Here is a 21,783-nt window from a genome sequence, read left to right on the forward strand (position 1 = left end):
GAGAGAACTATCAAATTCTAGTGAAAAAACATTTGAGTGCGAGTGTTATTTCTTTGGAGTGATCGTGAGAATTTGGGTGAGGAAAATCTTTTATTTCTACTAACATTTTATTGCAGGTACAAAATCTGAAATTAAAATGGAGAGGAAAGTAGGAGAGAGTTCGAACCAAGGGTTATCTAAGGTTCAAATGGAGGCGTTATTTGGGCATTTTAGTAGAATGTTGAGGGCCGAGTTGGATCCTTTATATGAGAGGTTGGATAGGCTTGAAGTTAGTACGAGTGAAAATAAATCTAAGCCTAAAGGTTTGGGTAGAGTGGATGAAAAAGAGAATGATTATGATTTGGAAGGAGAAGAGGAGAGCCAAAACGAGAATTGGGATAGAAGCGGAAGAGGTAGAGGATTTGGTAGGGGAAGAAGATAAGCCTTACGTGGTAGGTACGATGATGAGAATAAGGAAGATAATAACATAGGTAGCATTAAGATGAAAATTCCGTCGTTCCATGGGAAGTCGGATCCAGAGGCTTATTTAGAATGGGAAAAGCGAGTTGAATTTGTGTTTTATTGTCACCATTATTCCGAACAAAAGAAGGTTAGGTTGGCCGTGGTTGAATTTGTTGATTATGCACTTATTTGGTGGGATCAATTAGTGACCACTAAGAGAAGATGCAATGAGAGGCCTATAGAAACTTGGGCGGAGATGAAAAGCGTAATGAGGAAGAGGTTTGTACCAAATCACTATTATAGAGAAATGTTTAAGAAGTTACAAACTTTGAGACAAGGTGTGAAGAGTGTTGAGGACTACTATAAAGAATTGGAAGTAGTCATGATTAGAGCAAACATAGATAAGGATAGTGAGGCTACTATGGCTCGTTTTCTGTGTGGTTTGAACAGGGAAATTCAAGACCAAGTAGAGCTTAGACATTACTTGGATCTAGATGAAATGGTGCAAATGGCAATAAAAGTGGAGCAACAACTCAAAAGGAGAGGAGTTGGTCGTACCACACAAACTGGGAATACATCAACACCTTGGCGTTCCAACATTGTTAAACGTGAAGAAAGCAAGGTAGTGGTCAAGCCCAAATTTGACATTAAACAGGAGGCGCCTAAGCAGGGAATGCAAGGTAAACCTGAAACTCCTATTAATCGTTCTAGAGATATTAAATGTTTTAGGTGTCAAGGAATTGGACATATTGCTAGCCAATGTCCCAATAAAAGGGTGATGGTGTTGAATAATTATGGGGAGTATGAATCTCATAGTGAGGGAGATGATGGAGAGGATGAAGATGAGATGTCTGCATTAGAGGATCCTGATGAGGGATATGAAGCAGTTGTGGGTGAGGCATTAGTGACTAGGCGTATCATGAGTGCCCAAGTCAAAGAAGAGGAGACGAATCAGCGGGAAAACTTGTTCCATACTAGATGTTTTGTCAGTGGCAAAGTTTGCAACGTTATTATAGATGGAGGAAGTTGTACCAATGTTGCTAGTCTTGAGATGGTTGAAAAATTGAGCTTGCCTACTTTGAAACATCCTCAACCATATAGGCTACAGTGGTTGAACGACTGTGCTGAAGTGAAGGTGAACAAACAAGTTTTGGTTGCATTTTCGATTGGGAAGTATGTTGATGAGGTATTGTGTGATGTGGTACGAAGGCATGCTTGTCATATTTTGTTAGGAAGACCATGGCGATATGATAGGCAAGTGACACATGATGGGTTTAGAAATAAATATTCTTTTGTACTCAAGAAAGAACCCATTATTTTACTTTCTTTGTCCCCAAAACAAGTGTTGGAGGACCAATTGAAAAAAAAGAAGAGAGATGAGGCCGAAAGAAAGAGTGAATTAAAAAGTGAGATGGCCTTTGAAAAGAAAAATGAAATGGCTAAAAACAAAAGTGATAAAAAAATTGAGATAGCCATACAAAAGAAAAATGAGGAAAAAGAAAATGAGAGGAAAGAGACCAAAAAGAAAATATATATGGTCCAAAAGAGTGACATGAAATAATTGCTGCACACACATGATACACTTGTGTTGATTCTTTACAAAGAGATTCTCTTTAACACAAGTGATATAGCCGGAAATCTTCCGAGCATTGTTGTTTCCCTTTTGCAGGAGTTTGATGATATATTTCCGGAGGAGCTACCTCAAGGAATACCACCATTGAGGGGGATTGAGCACCAAATTGATTTTGTGCCCGGAAGTGCATTACCAAATCGTCCAGCGTATAGAAGCAATCCGGAGGAGACCAAGGAGCTTCAACGGCAGGTAAGTGAATTATTAGATAGGGGTTTCGTGCATGAGTCCATGTCTCCTTGTGCTGTACCTGTTTTATTAGTTCCTAAGAAAGATGGCTCATGGCGTATGTGTGTAGATTGTAGGGCAATCAATAACATAACCATTAAGTATAGGCATCCCATACCTAGACTAGATGATATGTTAGATGAGTTGCATGGTGCTTGTATTTTTAGCAAGATTGGTTTGAAAAGTGGATATCACCAAATTAGGATAAGAGAAGGTGATGAGTGTAAAACGGCTTTTAAAACCAAGTACGGGTTATATGAGTGGATGGTCATGTCTTTTGGCTTAACTAACGCTCATAGCACCTTTATGAGGTTAATGAACCATGTCTTGCGTGCATACATAGGAAAATTTGTTGTTGTCTACTTTGATGATATCCTAGTATATAGCAAAGACTTGGATGAGCATGTTAATCACTTGAGAATTGTGCTAATCACACTAAGGGCTGAAAATTTATATGCTAATTTAAAGAAATGTGATTTTTGTACAAGCAAACTTGTCTTCCTTGGTTTTGTGGTAAGTTCGCAGGGGATACAATTAGATGAGGACAAGGTAAGTGCTATTCGAGATTGGCCAACACCTGCTAATGTTAGTCAAGTTCGAAGCTTTCATGGTCTTGCAAGCTTCTATAGGAGGTTTGTAAAAGATTTTAGCACACTGGCGGCACCGATGACGGCGGTGATTAAGAAGAACGTTCCATTCCATTGGGGCAAGGAGCAAGAGAAGTCTTTTAATATTATTAAACAAAATTAATTACTGCACCTTTACTTGTTTTGCCTGATTTTTCTAATACTTTTGAAATTGAATGTGATGCTTCAGGTGTAGGTATTGGTGGTGTTTTGATGCAAGGAGGACGACCAGTGGCGTACTTTAGTGAGAAACTCAATGGAGCAGCGCTGAACTATCCAACGTATAACAAGGAGTTGTACGCGCTTGTGAGGACTTTGGAGATGTGGCAACACTACTTGAGGCCTAAGGAGTTTGTGATCCATACCGATCATGAGTCTCTAAAGTACCTTAAGGGACAACAGAAACTGAACAAGCGGCATGCTAAGTGGGTGGCATTCATAGGTACATTTCCCTACATAATCAAATACAAACAAGGTAAGGATAATGTAGTGGCTGATACACTATCACGGAGGTACGTATTAATCTCTACCTTGGAGTCGAAAATCTTGGGATTTGAACATATGAAAGAGTTGTATTTGTTGGATGAGGATTTTAAGGAGATATTTGAAACATGTATGCATGGTCCACATGACAAATTTTATTTGCATAATGGGTTTTTATTTAGAGAAGATAGATTGTGCATTCCTAAGTCATCAATTCGTGAGTTACTTGTGAGGGAGGCACATGGTGGTGGTTTGATGGGGCACTTTGGTGTGGCTAAAACTTTGAGTTGTTTGCATGAGCATTTTTATTGGCCACATATGAAACGTGATGTTGAGCGTGTTTGTGAAAAATGCATTACTTGTAGACAAGCTAAGTCTAGAACACAACCACATGGATTGTATACACCACTTCCCGTCCCTAGTGAACCTTGGGTTGATATTTCTATGAACTTTGTTTTGGGGTTGCCTAGGACAAAGAAGGGGAGAGATTCTATATTTGTTGTTGTGGATAGATTTTCTAAGATGGCACATTTTATTGCTTGTCACGAAACTGATGATGCATATCACATTGCGGATCTATTCTTTAGAGAAGTCGTTAGGTTGCATGGCATGCCTAGGACTATTGTTTCGGACCGTGATGTTAAATTCTTGAGTTATTTTTGGAAAACGTTATGGACTAAACTTGGTACAAAATTGTTGTTTTCTACTACATGTCATCCTCAAACGAATGGACAAACTGAAGTTGTTAATAGAACTCTAGGAACACTTTTGCGTGCTATACTCAAGAAGAACTTAAAGAATTGGGAGGATTGTTTACCCTTTGTTGAGTTTGCTTATAATCGTTGCGTGCATTCTACTACAAATTATTCGCCATTTGAAATTGTATATGGTTTTAATCCTTTGACTCCGTTGGATTTGATGTCTTTACCTGTTAGTGAAAGGTTGAACATGGATGGAAAGAAGAAAGCTGAATTCGTTAGAAGTTTGCATGAGAAGGTCAAGGATAACATCGAGAAGAAGAATTTACAATACACGAAGCAAGCCAACAAGGGAAGGAAAAAGATGGTTTTTGAAAAGGGAGATTGGGTGTGGTTGCACTTAAGGAAGGAAAGATTTCCAGAAAAGCGACGTTCAAAACTCTTACCTAGGGGTGATGGACCATTTCAAGTGCTTGAAAAGATCAACGACAATGCCTACAAATTAGACCTACCAGGTGAGTATAATGTCAGTTCTACTTTTAATGTTAGTGATCTTTCGTTGTTTGATGTAGGAGATGATCAAGATTTGAGGACAAATCCTTTTCAAGAAGGGGAGAATGATGCAAACGTGGTTGATCAAGCACCAAAGAAAGCATGGGAGTCGTTGGAGTTGCCCGAAGGACCTATAACGAGGGGACGAAGTAAGAAGTTTAAAGATGCACTTCAAGGACTCATGATGAGCTATCAAGAAAGTCCTACAAGTTGGATGTCTAAATTAGAGGAGGTTGGGAATCATGGGAATAATATTGGAGGTTTTTGGAATGTTATTCAAGTGCAATTGCTGAAGGTGGAGCGCACCCGCGCCAGTTCAGGGACTGCACTCGCAGTCCATGATAATCAAATTTAAGAGAATATTGCCGAAGCTATACCGCACCCGCGGTCAAGCAAGGATCGCACCCGCGGACGGCAAGCGCACCCGCGCTCCTACAATGACCGCACCCGCGGTCCTTTTATTCGAACTTAGCCAAAGCCACATCGCACCCGCGGTCCAGTATGCAGCGCACCCGCGGTCTATTGTCAACTTCCGTGTCAAAGTTTCTAGTTATCTTCTTTAATGTTTTGTACACTACTTTTTATGGGTTTTATTAATTATATAATGCATTGTAATGACCAAAAACGAGAATATTGAATATTGATATCAAATACATTGAGTTCTCTCAATTTTCAAAGCTTTTAGCTTTGTTCTTCACAAGAAGAAAACCAAATCAAACTTATCAAAGATTTTCATCTTTGTGGCGTTTGTCGATTGTTCTTCGCACGGATTGTCAAAACAAGTTCTTTGAAGGTTCGTTTGAAATTCAATTGTTTTATCGTTGATATTTGTTGCTAAGTTATAATCGCTTAGAGGTGAATATCACAAAATCGTTACTTGTTTCAAAAGATCGGGACAAAATAATCGTTCCTTGTTTGTTATTGAATTGAGGGTGCGATTTATATATTCGTGCTTGCCTTTCATTCGTACGAGGATTCGTATCACTTCGTACCGACTTAATTGAACATATTTGATCAAAATACAACAACAATCCTTGAATTAATATTTTACAGCTTTTCTTCATGTTTAATTCATATGTTGTTTTTTTAAAATTTTATGCAAATGTGATTTATTTTTATTTGTTATACTCCTTCGTTTCAAATTTTAATAAAATTTTAATTTTAAATAAATGAAACTAATAAAATAAAATAATTTTACATAATAAATATATTTAAAAATAATATTATTATTTATATTAAGTAATAATCATTTAAATTGTGTAAATAAATTTGAAATTGTGTAAAATAAAAATAAATATGAATGAATGGACAAAGAAACCTACAAATAATGAGTGTTAATATTAAAATTAATGTGAGAGAATAGATGTAATTAATATAACATGTATGTGGCACGTGGACCTCACAAATTTTGAAGAGACAATAGGTATTATACTTGAACCAATGTGGATGCTCAAACATCATTTATTCTCTTGGATCATACACTTCATCATGAACTTCAACTTGTACTCCGTCTTCTCTTGTTGAGCTAGAGATGTTCGAAAGATATATTTGGAAATAAGTTAGGATTCAAGAAATAAATATAGAAAATGAAAATGAGAATATGAGAATGCTAGATAAGAGATATTGAGTATGATTGATCAGTAGAAATGTGTTGGGATGAATGAATGAATGTGTAGAAATTGATTAATATTTACATTAAGAATTATTATTTTATCAAATTAGCCGTTACAGTTTTAAATTTTACTTAAATCTTAATTTTTTTTAAAAAAAATTAACTAAATGAAATAGTTGTTCAGAATTTTTTATATTTTATAATAAAATAAACATTCTTTCATGATTTGAAAAATTAAAATTAAATGGTAACATAGCCAAACGATTATTTTTGTTAATTTTTAAATTTTATTTATTAAAATTTAATTGGGGGAATGTGAGGTTGGGACTGCTGTGTTTTACCCTCACGCTCCAACAAGGCGTCTGCTCACGCAATTTAATGCAAATATTTTTACATTTTTTACAAATTAAAGGACTCATTGAGTTGAATTTTTGGTTCACTCACATTGTTGCTCACATATTAATTGGTATTATTAATCACCAAATAATGCACTAAAGTGGGTGTTCTTAAGCCTCATCGATAAACCATTAATAACTCACAGATTGGATCGATTCTGTTGAAAAATATATTTAAAATGTGTGTATTGAATATTTGAATGTTGAATATTTGAATGTTGAAAATAAGAGTTGTAAATATTGAAAATTAGTGTGTGATGATGTAGGTAATGATGTATTTTATTTTTGGATTATTTGTAAAGATTTCTTATAAATAGATCTCTCATTTGTGAAGAAAATCACAATTGAGTAGAGAGAAAAATATTATAAAGTGTGTAGTTTGGTAAATTTTGAGAGTTTGAGGTTTTTACTTTTTACCATAAATTTTTACTTTTTCACAACACGTTATCAGCACGAAGCTCTAAAAGTCCTCCATCCTTTTCCAAGCTCCAAACAGAAGAAAAAGGTAACAAAAGTAATAATATTTATTTTACTGTTATTTATTTATTGTGTATATATTTAATATATAATATAATGTTATTATTAATAATAAAAATAAATTTTTCAAAAACTTGTTATAAATCCTGGGAGGATGTTAAGACGACATCCCACACTCCCGGTAAGGGATACGACAAGTATAAAAGCCTATAAGATTTTTAAACAAAATAACTTATGATACATCATTATAATAATGTGATATGATATACATAATTATTTAAATATGTCTAATATTATATACATCATATTATTACCATAAAATTATACAAATACATACCTTTATTTTTTTTATACACCAACGGTCATAAACGGTAACAAAACGGCTAGTTTTTGCCCTATAAATATGATCTCATAAACACATTCAATCACTCCAACTTTCTCTTCTTCTCTAAAAATTATTCTTCACTAAATTTTCGAAGAAAAAAGAAGATGGCTTTCTCAAGGTTATTTTTAATTATTTTGGTTATCATACTCACGAGTCTTTTATTTATCGGAGAATATCCTCCTCGTGTGTTTTCTTTATTTTTACAAATGCTTGTACTTGTTGTTTATCCATTACTTTGTATTGCAATATTTATTAACTAATAAAATGCATCGTAATTTTTTTTAGTACCACCATGTCAAATTTGACAAAGCTCGAATTTGTTGCGCTCGACATCACGGGAAAAAATTATATGCCATGGACTCTCGATGTAGAAATGCATCTTGAGTCATTGGGTCTAAGTGAGACAATAAAAGAAAATGGCATATCGACATCACAAGAAAAGGCAAAAGCCATTATATTTTTGCGTCGACATCTCGACGAGGGATTGAAATGTGAATATTTAATTGAAAAAGATCTCATGGCTTTGTGAAAAGGATTGAAAGAAAGATTTGAACATATAAGGGAAGTTATACTTCCGACCGCCCGTGATGAATGGAATATGTTAAGATTCCAAGATTTTAAGAAAGTCAGCGATTATAATTCAGCGATGTATCGAATAATCTCGCAGCTAAAATTTTGTGGACATGAGGTCACAGAATCGGAAATGCTTGAAAAAATATTTTCCACGTTTCATGCATCAAATATTACTCTACAGCAACAATATAGAGTACGTGGATTTGCGAGATATTCTGAACTCATCGCATGTCTTCTTGTGGCGGAAAAAAACAATGAGCTATTAATGAGAAATCATCAGTCCCGACCCACTGGATCAACAGCATTTCCAGAAGTAAATGTTGTAAGTAAAAATGAATTTAAACCTGGAAACCAAAATCAAATTCAAAGACAAGGTTTTGGTCGAGGTCGAGGTCGAGGTCGTGGACATGGACGTGGACGTGGAATTGGCCGTGGTCGTGGTCGAGGCCGTGGTTTTGAAAACAATAGAGATAGTTATTTTTATAATTCATCTCAAAAGAGCGTCCCAAACCATCCACAGAAAAGGCATCATGAAAATGCAAGTGTTAATGAGAATCACTCAAAAAGATATGAAAGTTCTTGTTTCAGATGTGGTACTCCAGGACATTAATCCAAAATTTGTCGAGCCCCTGAACACCTTTTGTAAACTTTATAAAGAATCATTAAAGGGGAAAGAAAAGGAGACCAACTTCACTGAACGCAGTGACCATTTGAGTGATTCAACTCATTTTGATGCTGGTGATTTTATGAATGATTTCTCTGGAAATTATCAATATGTTGGTGGGATAGAAATGAACAATATTGATGCTGCAGATTTTCTCAATGATTTCTCTGAAAATGAACAATATAGTGGTAGAATATAAATGTACAATAATTTATTTTTCATGTATCCATATAATGTTTTATTGTATAATTATGATATGTGTTATATTTAAATATATATTGCCAGTAATTTTATTTCATTGCATATTTTTTTGAAGTTCAAAAAATGGAAAATGCTATGAGCAAAGCTGAAGTTTGCATACCCGATAGTGGTACAACGCACACTATCCTCCGAGATAAAAGATATTTCTTGGAACTAAAACCAACAAAAACAACGGTGAATACAATATCAGGTCCTGTAGACTTGATTAAAGGATGTGGTAAAGCACAATTTTTGTTACCTAATGGTACAAAATTTTTGATCAATGATGCTTTATATTCACCACAATCGAAAAGAAATTTGTTGAGTTTTAATGATATATATTCTCATGGGTATGATACTCAAACAATGAATGAAGGGAATAAGAAATATATGTGTCTTATCACATATAAATCAGGAAAGAAATATGTGATTGAAAAACTATCAATGCTCCCTACTGGATTGCATTATACACATATAAGTCCGATTGAATCAAACATGGTAGTTGATAATTCTTCAATATTAACCAATTGGCATGATCGATTGGGACATCCTGGTTCAACAATGATGCGAAGAATTATAGAAAATACACATGGTCATCCGCTGAAAGACCAGAAGATCTTTCAGAATAATAAGTTTCAATGTAAAGTATGTTCTCTTGGAAAACTTATTATAAGATCATCACCAGCCAAAATCCAAACTGAATCACCAATGTTTCTTGAACGTACTCAGGGTGATATTTGTGGACCAATCCATCCACCATGTGGACCATTCAGATACTTCATGGTATTGATTGATGCCTCCAGCAGATGGTCACATGTATGTTTATTGTCAACTCGAAATGTTGCATTTGCAAGATTACTTGCTCAAATAATAAAATTGAGGAATCAATTTCTCGATTATACAATCAAGAAAATTAGACTTGATAATGCTGGTGAATTTACTTCCCAAACTTTCAATGATTATTGTATGTCTATGGGAATCATTGTTGAGCATCCTGTTGCTCATGTACATACACAGAATGGATTGGCTGAATCATTGATTAAACGTCTGCAAATGATTGCTAGACCAATGATTATGAAAACAAAGCTCTCTATTTCTATATGGGGACATGCAATTTTACACGCTGCTTCATTAATTCGCATCAGACCAAGTGCATATCATAAATACTCCCCATTACAGCTTGCATTTGGTAAAGAACCAGACATTTCTCATCTGAGAATTTTTGGATGTATGGTGTATGTGCCTATTGCACCACCGCAACGAAAGAAAATAGGACCTCAAAGAAAGGTTGGAATTTATATCGGTTATGATAGTCCATCAATCATTCGATATCTTGAACCTCAGACAGGCGACGTGTTCACAGCACGTTTTGCTGATTGTCATTTTAATGAGGAAATCTTCCCAATGTTAGGGGGAGAACAGAAACATACCGAAAAGGAAATTACATGGCATGTATCATCATTGTTACATCTGGATCCAAGAACAAAACAATGTGAAAAAGATGTACAACAAATTGTACACTTGCAAAGAATAGTCAATCAAATACCAGATGCATTTGCTGACACAAAAGGGGTAACTAAATCATATATACATGCTGCAAATGCCCCTGCTCGAATTGAAATTCCAAATAAACAAATTGAAGATACTCATGATGTCATTAAACGCCTGAAGCGTGGAAGGCCAGTTGGTTCCAAGGATAAAAATCCTCGAAAAAGAAAATTTATAGAGAAACACGATGATCACAAAATAAAGAATGATGTTCCTGAAGAAATACTTGATGATCACAAAATAGAGAATGGTGTTCATGAAGAAACACATGATGATGAAAATATTCTGTCAGAACCACAAACTGATGAGAATCATGAAATCTCTATCAATTACATTAATACTGGAAAAATATGGAACCAAAAAGATATAGAAAAAATTGATGATATATTTTCTTATAATGTGGCAATCGACATCATAAATGATAATGAAGATCATGAACCAAAATCTTTTGGTGAATGTAAAAATCGGCAGGATTGGATAAAATGGAAAGAAGCCATCCAGGTTGAATTGGATTCGCTAAATAAACGTAATGTTTTTGGACCTATAGTCCTTACACCTGAAGGTGTAAAACCTGTTGGATACAAATGGGTTTTTATTCGAAAGCGAAATGAGAAAAATGAAATAGTGAGATATAAAGCTCGGCTTGTTGCACAAGGTTTTTCTCAAAGGCCTGGAATTGATTATGAAGAAACGTATTCTCCCGTGATGGATGCAATTACGTTTCGGTATTTGATTAGCTTGGCGGTATCTGAAAATTTAGAAATGCGTCTTATGGATGTTGTTACAGCTTACTTATATGGATCACTTGATAGTAATATATATATATGAAAATCCCTGAAGGATTTAAGATGCCTGAAGCACAAAGTTCAAAACCCAGAGAATGTTATTCTGTGAAATTACAAAGATCATTATATGGGTTAAAGCAATCTGGTCGAATGTGGTATAATCGACTAAGTGATCACTTGATGAAAAAGGGATATGTAAATAATTCAATATGCCCTTGTGTTTTCATGATGCGTAATTATTGATGTATATGTTGATGATTTAAACATCATTGGAACGAATAAGGAAATTCAAGAAGTTGTGTCATACTTAAAGGAAGAATTTGAAATGAAGGATCTTGGAAAAACCAAGTATTGTCTGGGTTTACAAATTGAACAAAAAGAATGTGGAATGTTTGTTCACCAGACAAATTATACAGAAAAGATCCTTGAACGTTTTAATATGGATAAATCAAATCCTTTAAGTACTCCAATGGTTGTTAGATCATTAAACATAGAAAAGGATCCATTCCGACCATGTGAAGAAGATGAAGATATTCTTGGTCCAGAAGTACCATATCTAAGTGCTATCGGTGCCCTTATGTATCTTACAAATTGTACAAGGCCTGATATATCTTTTGCCGTAATTTGTTGGCAAGATTTAGCACATATCCAACAAAGAGATACTGGAACGGAATTAAACATATATTCCGTTATCTACGAGGAACGACAGACTTGAGACTTTTGTATTCAAAAGATGCTAATCCAAGTATAATTGGTTATGCCGATGCTGGATACTTATCTGATCCACACAAGGCACGTTCCCAAACTAGATATGTTTTTACTCGTGGAGGCACTGCAATTTTTTGGCGTTCACAGAAACAAACGCTCGTAACAACTTCATCAAATCATGCCGAGATTATTGCACTACATGAAGCAAGTCGTGAATGTTTGTGGTTAAAATCAATGACCCAACATATCCAAATCTCATGCGGATTATCATTCGACGAGAAGCCTGTGATACTATATGAAGATAATGCTGCATGTGTTGCTCAAATGAAAGAAGGATACATAAAAAGCGACAGAACTAAACATATTCCTCCTAAGTTCTTCGCATTCACCAAGGAGCTTGAGAAGAATAAATGTATTGATGTTCGTCACATTCAATCAAGTGAAAATTCGTCAGATCTCTTCACAAAGGCGCTTCCTACGTCAATATTCAGAAAGCATATATATAATATTGGGATGCATAATCTACGAAATTTGTGAAGAATTGTTCGTGTCAACATGAGGGGGAGTTTACGTAACTGCACTCTTTTTCCCTTGCTATGGTTTTTATCCCAATGGGTTTTTCCTAGTAAGGTTTTTAACGAGGCAGTATAAAAACACGTAATGAAGACAATCATTATGATCATCATCACAAGGGGGAGTGTTGAAAAATATATTTAAAATGTGTGTATTGAATATTTGAATGTTGAATATTTGAATGTTGAAAATAAGAGTTGTAAATATTGAAAATTAGTGTGTGATGATGTAGGTAATGATGTATTTTATTTTTGGATTATTTGTAAAGATTTCCTATAAATAGATCTCTCATTTGTGAAGAAAATCACAATTGAGTAGAGAGAAAAATATTATAAAGTGTGTATTTTGGTAAATTTTGAGAGTTTGAGATTTTTACTTTTTACCATAAATTTTTACTTTTTCACAACATATTCAAATTTATGTACAAGCACAATTTGTTTGACTATTCCTTTGTATCCTGATTTTGTTCACTATTTTTTAAAGATATAAAAATGACTATATAAATGTGTTAGGATCGTTTAGAGACTCTTAGATGTACCTCGTGGTTGGGTTAGCAATCGATAAAGTTAATTTTAAAGATATAAAAAATGACTTGAGTCTTGATGTAATGTCCAAAATGCGATAATGTAATTCAACTGCATGCAAATGTAGGAAAAAAATGACTAATTAAATTATTTTAATTGCATTTATTGATTATGGTAGGCATGTTTACATGTTTAAAATATGATTTTCTACTAGAATACATAAAGCTGTGTTTTAAAGGTTATTTAAGACGCGATCGAGGAACGGAGACCGAGGACCATAAAAGGAAAATATTTTTATTAAATGATTATTTTTAATATTTAATATATGATATATTTTTAATGGTATTTTCAAAAATGGTGCTTCTTGATATGTTTTTACGCGTCGAGCCGTATTTGAAATCAGTAACCGATTTTTGACGAAAATAGGGATTTTTTGGGAACTCGACTAATATTTTCGAAAATTTTTCTAAACAAAATAATTTTCCTACTATCTAATGGGCCTATTATACCTAGATTATTTGATTTAAACTTGTATCTTATTATTAATATCACAACTAGAGTTCCAAAACCCTAAGCTACACCTCAAAACACACGCACACATCAAAAAAATATTAGGACTCTCCCTAGAAGCCATCACATGGCCACACATTAAATTTCAAGCACTTCACGTGAGTTTGAAGAAGAATTCCAGCAAGGTTTCATCTCTCGTCTCTCTGCCAACGTTCCTTGCATCGCAATTGTTTTTCGTGCGTAAAATACGCAAATGCACGCTTTGATCTTTCTTCACTCATCATTCATATCATATTATATGTATTGATACATGTTTGCATGAAAGTTATGATACACTACCATATATTTTTGTTTTTATGACAAAACATGAACAAAACTAGAGTTTTCATCTTTTAAAATTCATGTTTATGATGCACAAAAGGGCTGCCATGGTACGGCTATGGGAAGGGACGTTTTTCAACATGTTTAAGAGTCCACAGAAGCACGATTCAAGGCTGGAACGCGAGAGGATAAGGGCTGCACAATTTTTGGATTAAGGATAGCTAGGGTTTTTAGCTTTGGGTTCCTAGAAGGGCAAGGCACCTAGCTGCTGTACGGACGTGTTCATGGGTTATAGGAGGGCTGAGTTATTGTCTTGGACGGTTGATATGGTACCTAGAGCGAGGAGAGGACGGTAGGTGCAAACAAGAAGTTGCGCAAGCCTCCTAGGGCACGACTTGAAGGGCTAGGCACGCTTGGAGTGCTAGGCCTGGTCTAGTAGCTTGTTAAGGGCTCGAGTAGGGTCTAAGGATGGTTGGTTAGGGTCTGGTCATGATATTTAGGGTCTAGGATTGAAGGAACTCATGGTTGATTAAGCTAGGTTTTTGAATAAATGAGTGCATAATTTTTATTAGCTGTTTAGGCTTGTTCAAGGGTTATAAATAGTTTGATTGGGGTTTTATAGGATATGGTTAGGCGTTAATAAATTATGGTTCAAGTTTGATTAAGTTTCGAGTCGATTCAGGTTAAAACCGAGACATACGTTTAAATTTTAAAAAGAATTGATAAATTAGTCGAAGATCGTAAGTTTACGTCTGAGAAATATTTATGGGTGTATTTTAAGATGTTATGTTAAGTTTGAATGGATTTGGGTCGTCGTATTAAGGTCTAAGGATAAATTGGAAAAGTTAGGGTTTCAAGGGCAAAACGATCATTTATACCTGAAAAATATTAGACGTCCTAGCAGTGCCCTGAATGCTATAATGAATGCTAAAATGTCAATTTTGAAAGTTTATGGAACTTTATGATGAAAAACGATAATGCTAAAAGATGTGTTGTGTGCTTGATTTATAAGAAAAATAATATATATGCATGAAATTTTATAAGTGATGAGAATAAAGAAAAGTTGAAGGAGGTGACTTCATTGTGACTAATACGATGATATGATGATTATGATGATATGTAAGACCAAGGCTCAGTTGACGGGTGAGAGTGTCGTTGATGTCCTCGTCGACTTATACTAGTTGTACGTAGATGGATCTATCGACCTACAGCTGATACATAAGTCACAATTAAAGATCTGAATTCAATAAAAAGGGAAAACGTATACGTATATGATGAAAGAAAATGTTTATGATAAAAAGAAAAAAGGTTTAAAGATATGCATTTTCATGAAAAATTATTTTATTAAAAGTAACCTTCACTGTTGCTTGGATCAAAATAGACTTGAACGTCACAAATCAATCATTCTGCCATTTTTATAGTTGAAAAAAAGATCGGATATATAGTCTTATTTACAATATTTTGTAAACAAATAATATGTATTCAATTTTATAAGAATAAGGAAAATGATCACCTTGTCATTTACCCTTTTAGCATATACATGCTAATAGATTAGGTTTGATGTAAACAAATAACTGATAAAATCGGAAATCTTTCATTGATAAGTAATTGGTTCCAAGTTTTAAAAATTCAAACAAGCCAAAATCGATGGTTTTTTAAAAAAATTATATAATTGTTGAACGAAAAGGAAAAAAATATTTAATGTGATTGCAATCTAAGACAAATGACATAAGCTTTTAATAGGCTCCGGTACGGAGTCTTTGGAAGATCATGTTGTTTGTGGTATTCAAATTTGATAGGAGAAGCAAGAAGAAAACAAAAAAATGGCTTTGTAGAGGCAAGTAATGAACACTTTCTCCTTAAGAAGAATTTGCCCCTCACAATGTGCTAGAGGTTTGTGGCAATCTTCTCCCAACATACAACTACAACTCTTGAATAATGAGCACTCAAATATTCAAATTCTATCACAAGGAAATGAATGAACTCTCTCTTGTTGAAGAAGGAAGAAGAAAAATATGCAAATGATATTATGTTGTGTATGTGGTATTGATTTTCAATAAATCAAATATTTAATGTTTTTCATGTGAAAAGACATGATCTTTCATTCATAGTGGTGTCCCTTGGCCATTGTAACTGACCACAATCATCAAACAATGCCAAGGAAATGAAAAAATACCAGAAAAATCCGAATAGACACGGAAAAACGTGAAGGGACGCGTGCAGGCGCCCTTGCGCGCGCGCTGCCGAGCGCTCTCGGCAGCGCTACGCAGCGCCTGCTACTATTCACGACCAATTTTTTTTTCGTTTTCATCCCTTACTTGTTCCGACTACTCGTTTGAATTTCTTTCAACATTTGATGAACTCGTTTCGAGTTTAATTCAGAACCACCGAACTTAATATTCGTTCATTAAGCTTCGTTTTTCGTTTCGAATTTTTCCAATCAAACAAATTGATTTATTTGCTTAATTTTCATTCATTAAGCATCAAAATTCCAACAATCCCCCACATGAATGAAATTAATGCATGAATGCTCGTGATGCATAAGAGAGAGTATATACGATATCGCATCAGGAGAGGTAGCTTTTGGCTTTGAACCTTCCCTAGTGGAATACAATCGGATTTACTAGGCCACAAAGTGAACTTTATGTCTTGAACTTCTTGGCGGTTCATGTAAAACCAGACAACTGTACCTACAAGATAACCTTTCTTTCATTTTCATTTTGTTTTATTGGTTGTGTCCGTTTTGGCCACGGAACACATCTTGGCTTCATACGTGTTTCATCGAGGTGGCCCGTCCTCACACGCACATAGGTGATCTCCTTGTAAAAAGGTATCCTACTTACCTCGCTTTTGCAAGCAACGGAATCATTAAAAGTACAATACTTAACCTCACTATCTTTGTAGGCAACTTCACTCATCGTCTTAGGAATGAGAAGTGATTCCTCAAGTTCTCATAAATTAGTTGTCCCATTGAACCAAGATCTTGGGAACTCCAATCAACAAGGTTGGGTTGCCACCATGAAAACTTTATTTGGTAGGTTTTAAACACATTCCTCTTGACAGACAATACATTTGACCTCTATTTAATGCTTTTGTAAGAGGATCCGCTAAGTTATCCTTTGATTTAATATAATCAACGGATATAACTCCATTAGAGATCAACTGTCACACAGTATTATGTCTTCGACGAATGTGTCGAGACTTGCCATTGTACAGTGCCCTTGCAATTGCTGACTGACTGTCGCAATGTATCAAGATTGCTGGCACTGGAATTGTTCAACATGGAATGTCTCTAGAAAGTTGTGAAGCCATTCTGCTTCTTCCGCAGCTTTATCTAGCGCTATGAACTCCGATTCCATAGTAGATCTAGCAATGAAAGTTTGTTTCGATGACCTCCAAGAGACTGCTCCTCCACCAATACTAAATACATAGCCGCTGGTATATTTGGAGTCATTGGTGTCAGAAATCCAATTTGTATCACAATATCCTTCAAGTACTGCAGGATACCTTGTGTAATTTAGTCCATATTCTGAGGTGTGCTTTAAATATCTAAGTACCCTTGTCAACGCCTTCCAGTGTGCATCACTAGGATTACTTGTAAACCAACTTAACTTGTTAACCGCACAAGCGATGTCAGGTCTAGTACAGTTAGTGATGTACATAAGGCTTCCAATAATTCTGGAGTATTCCAGTTGAGAAACTGGTTCTCTACGATTCTTCGCCAAATGAACATTTATGTCTAAATACGTTTTTACTGGGGTAGAGTCATAAGCGTTAAACTTATTCAACACTGTTTCTACATAATGAGACTGAGATAGGACTATTGCTTCTGAAGTTCTAAAGATTTTAATCCCTAGAATTACATCAGCAATACCCATATCTTGCATATCAAAATGTTTTGTAAACATTTTCTTTGTACCCTTAATCAACTCTTAACTCTTGGATATTCCCCATTATTTGCATGTCATCCACATATAGACATACTATCACATAAGATTCTCGAGTGCCTTTAATGTAAACACATTTGTCACACTCATTAATCTTAAATCCATTTGACAATATTACATTGTCAAATTTTTTGTGTCACTGCTTGGACGCTTGTTTAAGTCCGTATAGTGACTTAATTAAATGACAGACCTTTCTTTCTTGTCCTTTAACTACGAATCCGTCAGGTTGCTCCATATATATTTCTTCTTCAAGTTCATCATTCAAGAATGTTGTTTTAACATCCATTTGATGTATCTCAAGGTTAAGTAAAGCTGCAATAGCAATGAGTACACGAATGAATGTTATTCTTGAAACTGGTGAATACGTGTCGAAGAAATCATGACCTTCTCTTTGTCTATAGCCTTTGGCCACAAGCCTGGCTTTGTATTTTTCAATAATTTCATCAACTCTCACTTTCTTTTTCAATATCCATTTGCATCCCAATGGCTTGGTACCTGGTGGAAGATCCACTAGTTCCCAAGTATGGTTTTGCAAAATTGAATCCATTTCAGAGTTGATGGCTTCTTTCCAATATGGAGCTTCAGGGCTAGCCAGAGTATCTTGTATGTCCTTTGGTTCATTTTCCAACATAAAAGTATGGAAGTTTGGACCAAAAGACTTTGAGATTCTAGCCCTTTTACTTCTTCTTGGCTCTTGCTCCTTTGAAGAGCCTTCCAATGATATAGCATTTTTATTTAGAGTTGGGTCATGTGTAGGTACTTGACCTTCATGCTCCGTCTCAAGTTTTCGCTTGCTAGAATCATTTTCTTTCCTCTCTTTACAAGGAAATATATTTTCAAAAAATACTGCATTTCTAGACTTCAAATGTCATGCCCGTATTCATTTCTGCATTTTCAGATTTGTGCACTATAAACCTTTAGGCACTACTATTATGTGCATATCCGATGAATATGCAGTCGACCGTCTTTGGTCCAATTCGCTCTTGTTTAGGCTTTGGTATTTCAACCTTAGCTAGACACCCCCACACTTTAAGGTACTTGTAGGAAAGCTTATGACCTTTCCACAATTCGTAAGGTGTCTTGTCATTTTTCTTGTGGGGTATCTTGTTCAGGATGTGATTAGCCGATAGTATTGCTTCCCCCCACAAGTTTTGGGGTAGCCCTGAACTTATTAACATAGCATTCATCATATCTTTCAGAGTTTGATTCTTTCTTTCGGCAATGTCATTCGATTGTGGTGAATAGGGTGCAGTCGTTTCATGAATTATACCCACAGATGTGCAGAATTCATCAAACGGTGCTCCGTATTCGCGCCCTTTATTACTTCGAACCCTCTTTATTTGTTTGCCTAGTTGATTCTCAACTTCAGTCTTATAACCTTTGAATGCTTCAAGAGCTTCATCTTTCGACCTCAAAAGATATACGTAACAGTACCTTGTATTATCATCAATGAATGTCGCGTAATATCTTTTCCCTCCTCTAGATTGTACAAACTTTAAATCACCAAGATCGGTGTGTATTAGTTCTAGAGGAGTTGTACATCTTTCAATCGAGTGGTAAGGCGATTTGGTCATTTTTGCTTCAACACATATATCGCATTTGTGTGTTGGATCGACGCTGTGTTTAGGCATAATTCCAGTTTCATTAAACGTTGCAAGGTATTAAAATTTACGTGTTCTAAACGAACATGCCATAAATGAGAACACTCAAGCAAGTAAATAGAACTTTTATCTTTATTACTTTCAACAACATTTTGGCGTATAGCCATTACATTCAACTTAAAAAGGTTCTCATCGAGATATCCTTTTCCAATAAAATGATCATTCTTGGTCAATACAACCTTGTTAGACTCAAATACTAGTCTAAACCCGTGTTTGACCAACAGAGACCCCGACACGAGGTTCTTTCTTATGTCTGGTACATGTAGTGCATCAACAAGGGTTACTTCCAAACCCGATGTCATCTTCAGTACTACATTTCCGGTGCCCACCAACTCAGATGTAGCGGAGTTCCCCATATATAGTTTTCTCCCGGTCGATGGAGTGTGTGGAGAACAATCCCTTGTTGGAGCATATGTGTCGAGTTGCTCCAGTATCAACCTACCACTCATTGGGGTTTTCCACCAAATTTTCTTCCAAAATAACTGCAGATAAATCAAGTTCAGAAAAATCAAATGGTACCGATCTTTCTTGAACTACGTTGGCTTGAGGATTTCCCTTCTTTGGCTTTCTACAATCCTTAGCCATGTGATTCGGTTTTCCACAGTTATAACAAGTGCATTTGAACTTCTTCTTATTTGGTGGTTGTTGGCCTTGTTGTGGTTGCTTCTCAAACTTACTCTTCCTCCCTTTGAAACTTGATTCAAAAATGTTCACCCTTACTGCCATTTTACTTGCCTTGGCCTCAGTGCTCTTGTTGTCCTCTTCTATCCTCAATCTCACAATGAGATCCTCCAATCTCATCTTCTTCCTTTTATGCTTCAAATAATTCTTGAAGTCCTTCCACAACGGAGGGAGTTTCTCGATCAAAGCAGCAACTTGGAAAGACTCGCTTAGACTCATTCCTTCCGCATGAATCTCGTGCAAGAGAAGTTGTAATTCTTGCACTTGACTCATCACGGACTTTGAGTCTACCATCTTGTAGTCCAGAAATCTCCCAACAATAAACTTCTTCAAGCCTGTATCCTCCGCTCTGTATTTTTTATCAAGCATATCCCAAAGTTCCTTGGCGGTCTTGACTTGACAATACACATTGTACAATGCGTTGTCAAGTCCATTGAGGATGTAGTTCTTGCACAAGAAATCACTTTGGTTCCATGCATCCAAAGCGGCCCTCATGTTGGTGTCTGTCTCGTTTTCAGCAACGGTGGAAGGATCCTCCTTCAAGAACCTTGACAAACTCAAGGTTGTCAATAGAAGAGCATCTTTTGTTGCCATCTTTTGAAATCTGTACCAGAAAACTTCTCCGGTTTCTCTCATTATGCAACGGTTGCATGTGGTATTGTAGATGATGATGCCATTGATATTCTTCTTAAAATGATTAAAAATCCAAAAATCTTCTTAAGATTGTTGTTTATGGTATTCAAATTTGAGAGGAGAAGCAAGAAGAAAACAAAGAAATGGCTTTATAGAGACAAGTGTTGAACACTTTCTCCTTAATAAGAATTTGCCCCTCACAATGTGCTAGAGGTTTGTGGTAATCTTCTCCCAAGATACAACTACAACTCTTGAATAATGAGCACTCAAATATTCAAGTTCTATCACAAGAAAATGAATGAACTCTCTCTTGTTGAAGAAAGAAGAAGAACAATATGCAAATGATATTATGTTATGTATGTGGTTTTGATTTTCAATAAATCAAATATTTAATGTTTTTCATGTGAGAAGACATGATCTTTCATTCATAATGGTGTCCCTTGGCCATTGTAACTGACCACAATCATCAAACAATGCCAAGAAAATGAAAAAATACCAGAAAAATCCGAAAGAGACATGAAAAAACACAAAGGGTCGCATGCAGACGCCCCTGCGGGCACGCTGCCGAGCGCTCTCTGCAGCGCGCGACAGCGAGAGCGCACATGCGCGCAGCTCCGCGCGGACCCGCGTGCATGTGCGCGACTGCTACTGTTCACGACCAATTTTTTTTTTCGTTTTCGTCCCTTACATGGTCCGACTACTTGTTTGAATTTCTTTCAACATTTGATGAACTCGTTTCGAGTTTAATTCAGAACCACCGAACTTAATATTCGTTCATTAAGCTTCGTTTTTCGTTTCAAATTTTTTCAATCAAACACATTGATTTATTTGCTTAATTTTCATTCATTAAGCATCAAAATTCCAACATATCAGACATTACTGTTGGAA

General features: G+C 35.6%; 1 protein-coding gene and 1 pseudogene across 1 annotated transcript; one reads left to right on the forward strand and one right to left on the reverse strand.

Annotated features, from left to right (window-relative positions):
- Positions 1 to 364: 364 nt before the first annotated feature.
- On the forward strand, positions 365 to 17,018 carry LOC142544439 (uncharacterized; annotated as a pseudogene).
- A 206-nt stretch (positions 17,019 to 17,224) lies between these two features.
- Positions 17,225 to 17,851, reverse strand: LOC142544440 (secreted RxLR effector protein 161-like). Its single transcript, XM_075651488.1, has one exon. It carries the CDS (start codon positions 17,849 to 17,851, stop codon positions 17,225 to 17,227), a length of 627 nt encoding a protein of 208 aa, XP_075507603.1.
- Between the last annotated feature and the right edge of the window lie 3,932 nt (positions 17,852 to 21,783).

The sequence above is a fragment of the Primulina tabacum genome, chromosome 5 (assembly GCF_025594145.1).
Source record: "Primulina tabacum isolate GXHZ01 chromosome 5, ASM2559414v2, whole genome shotgun sequence".
In the NCBI taxonomy this organism is placed as follows: domain Eukaryota; kingdom Viridiplantae; phylum Streptophyta; class Magnoliopsida; order Lamiales; family Gesneriaceae; genus Primulina; species Primulina tabacum.

Coding starts and splice junctions, on each gene's coding strand:
- LOC142544440 (XM_075651488.1), bottom strand. CDS start 17,851: ATGGGTATTGCTGATGTAATTCTAGGGATTAAAATCTTTAGAACTTCA.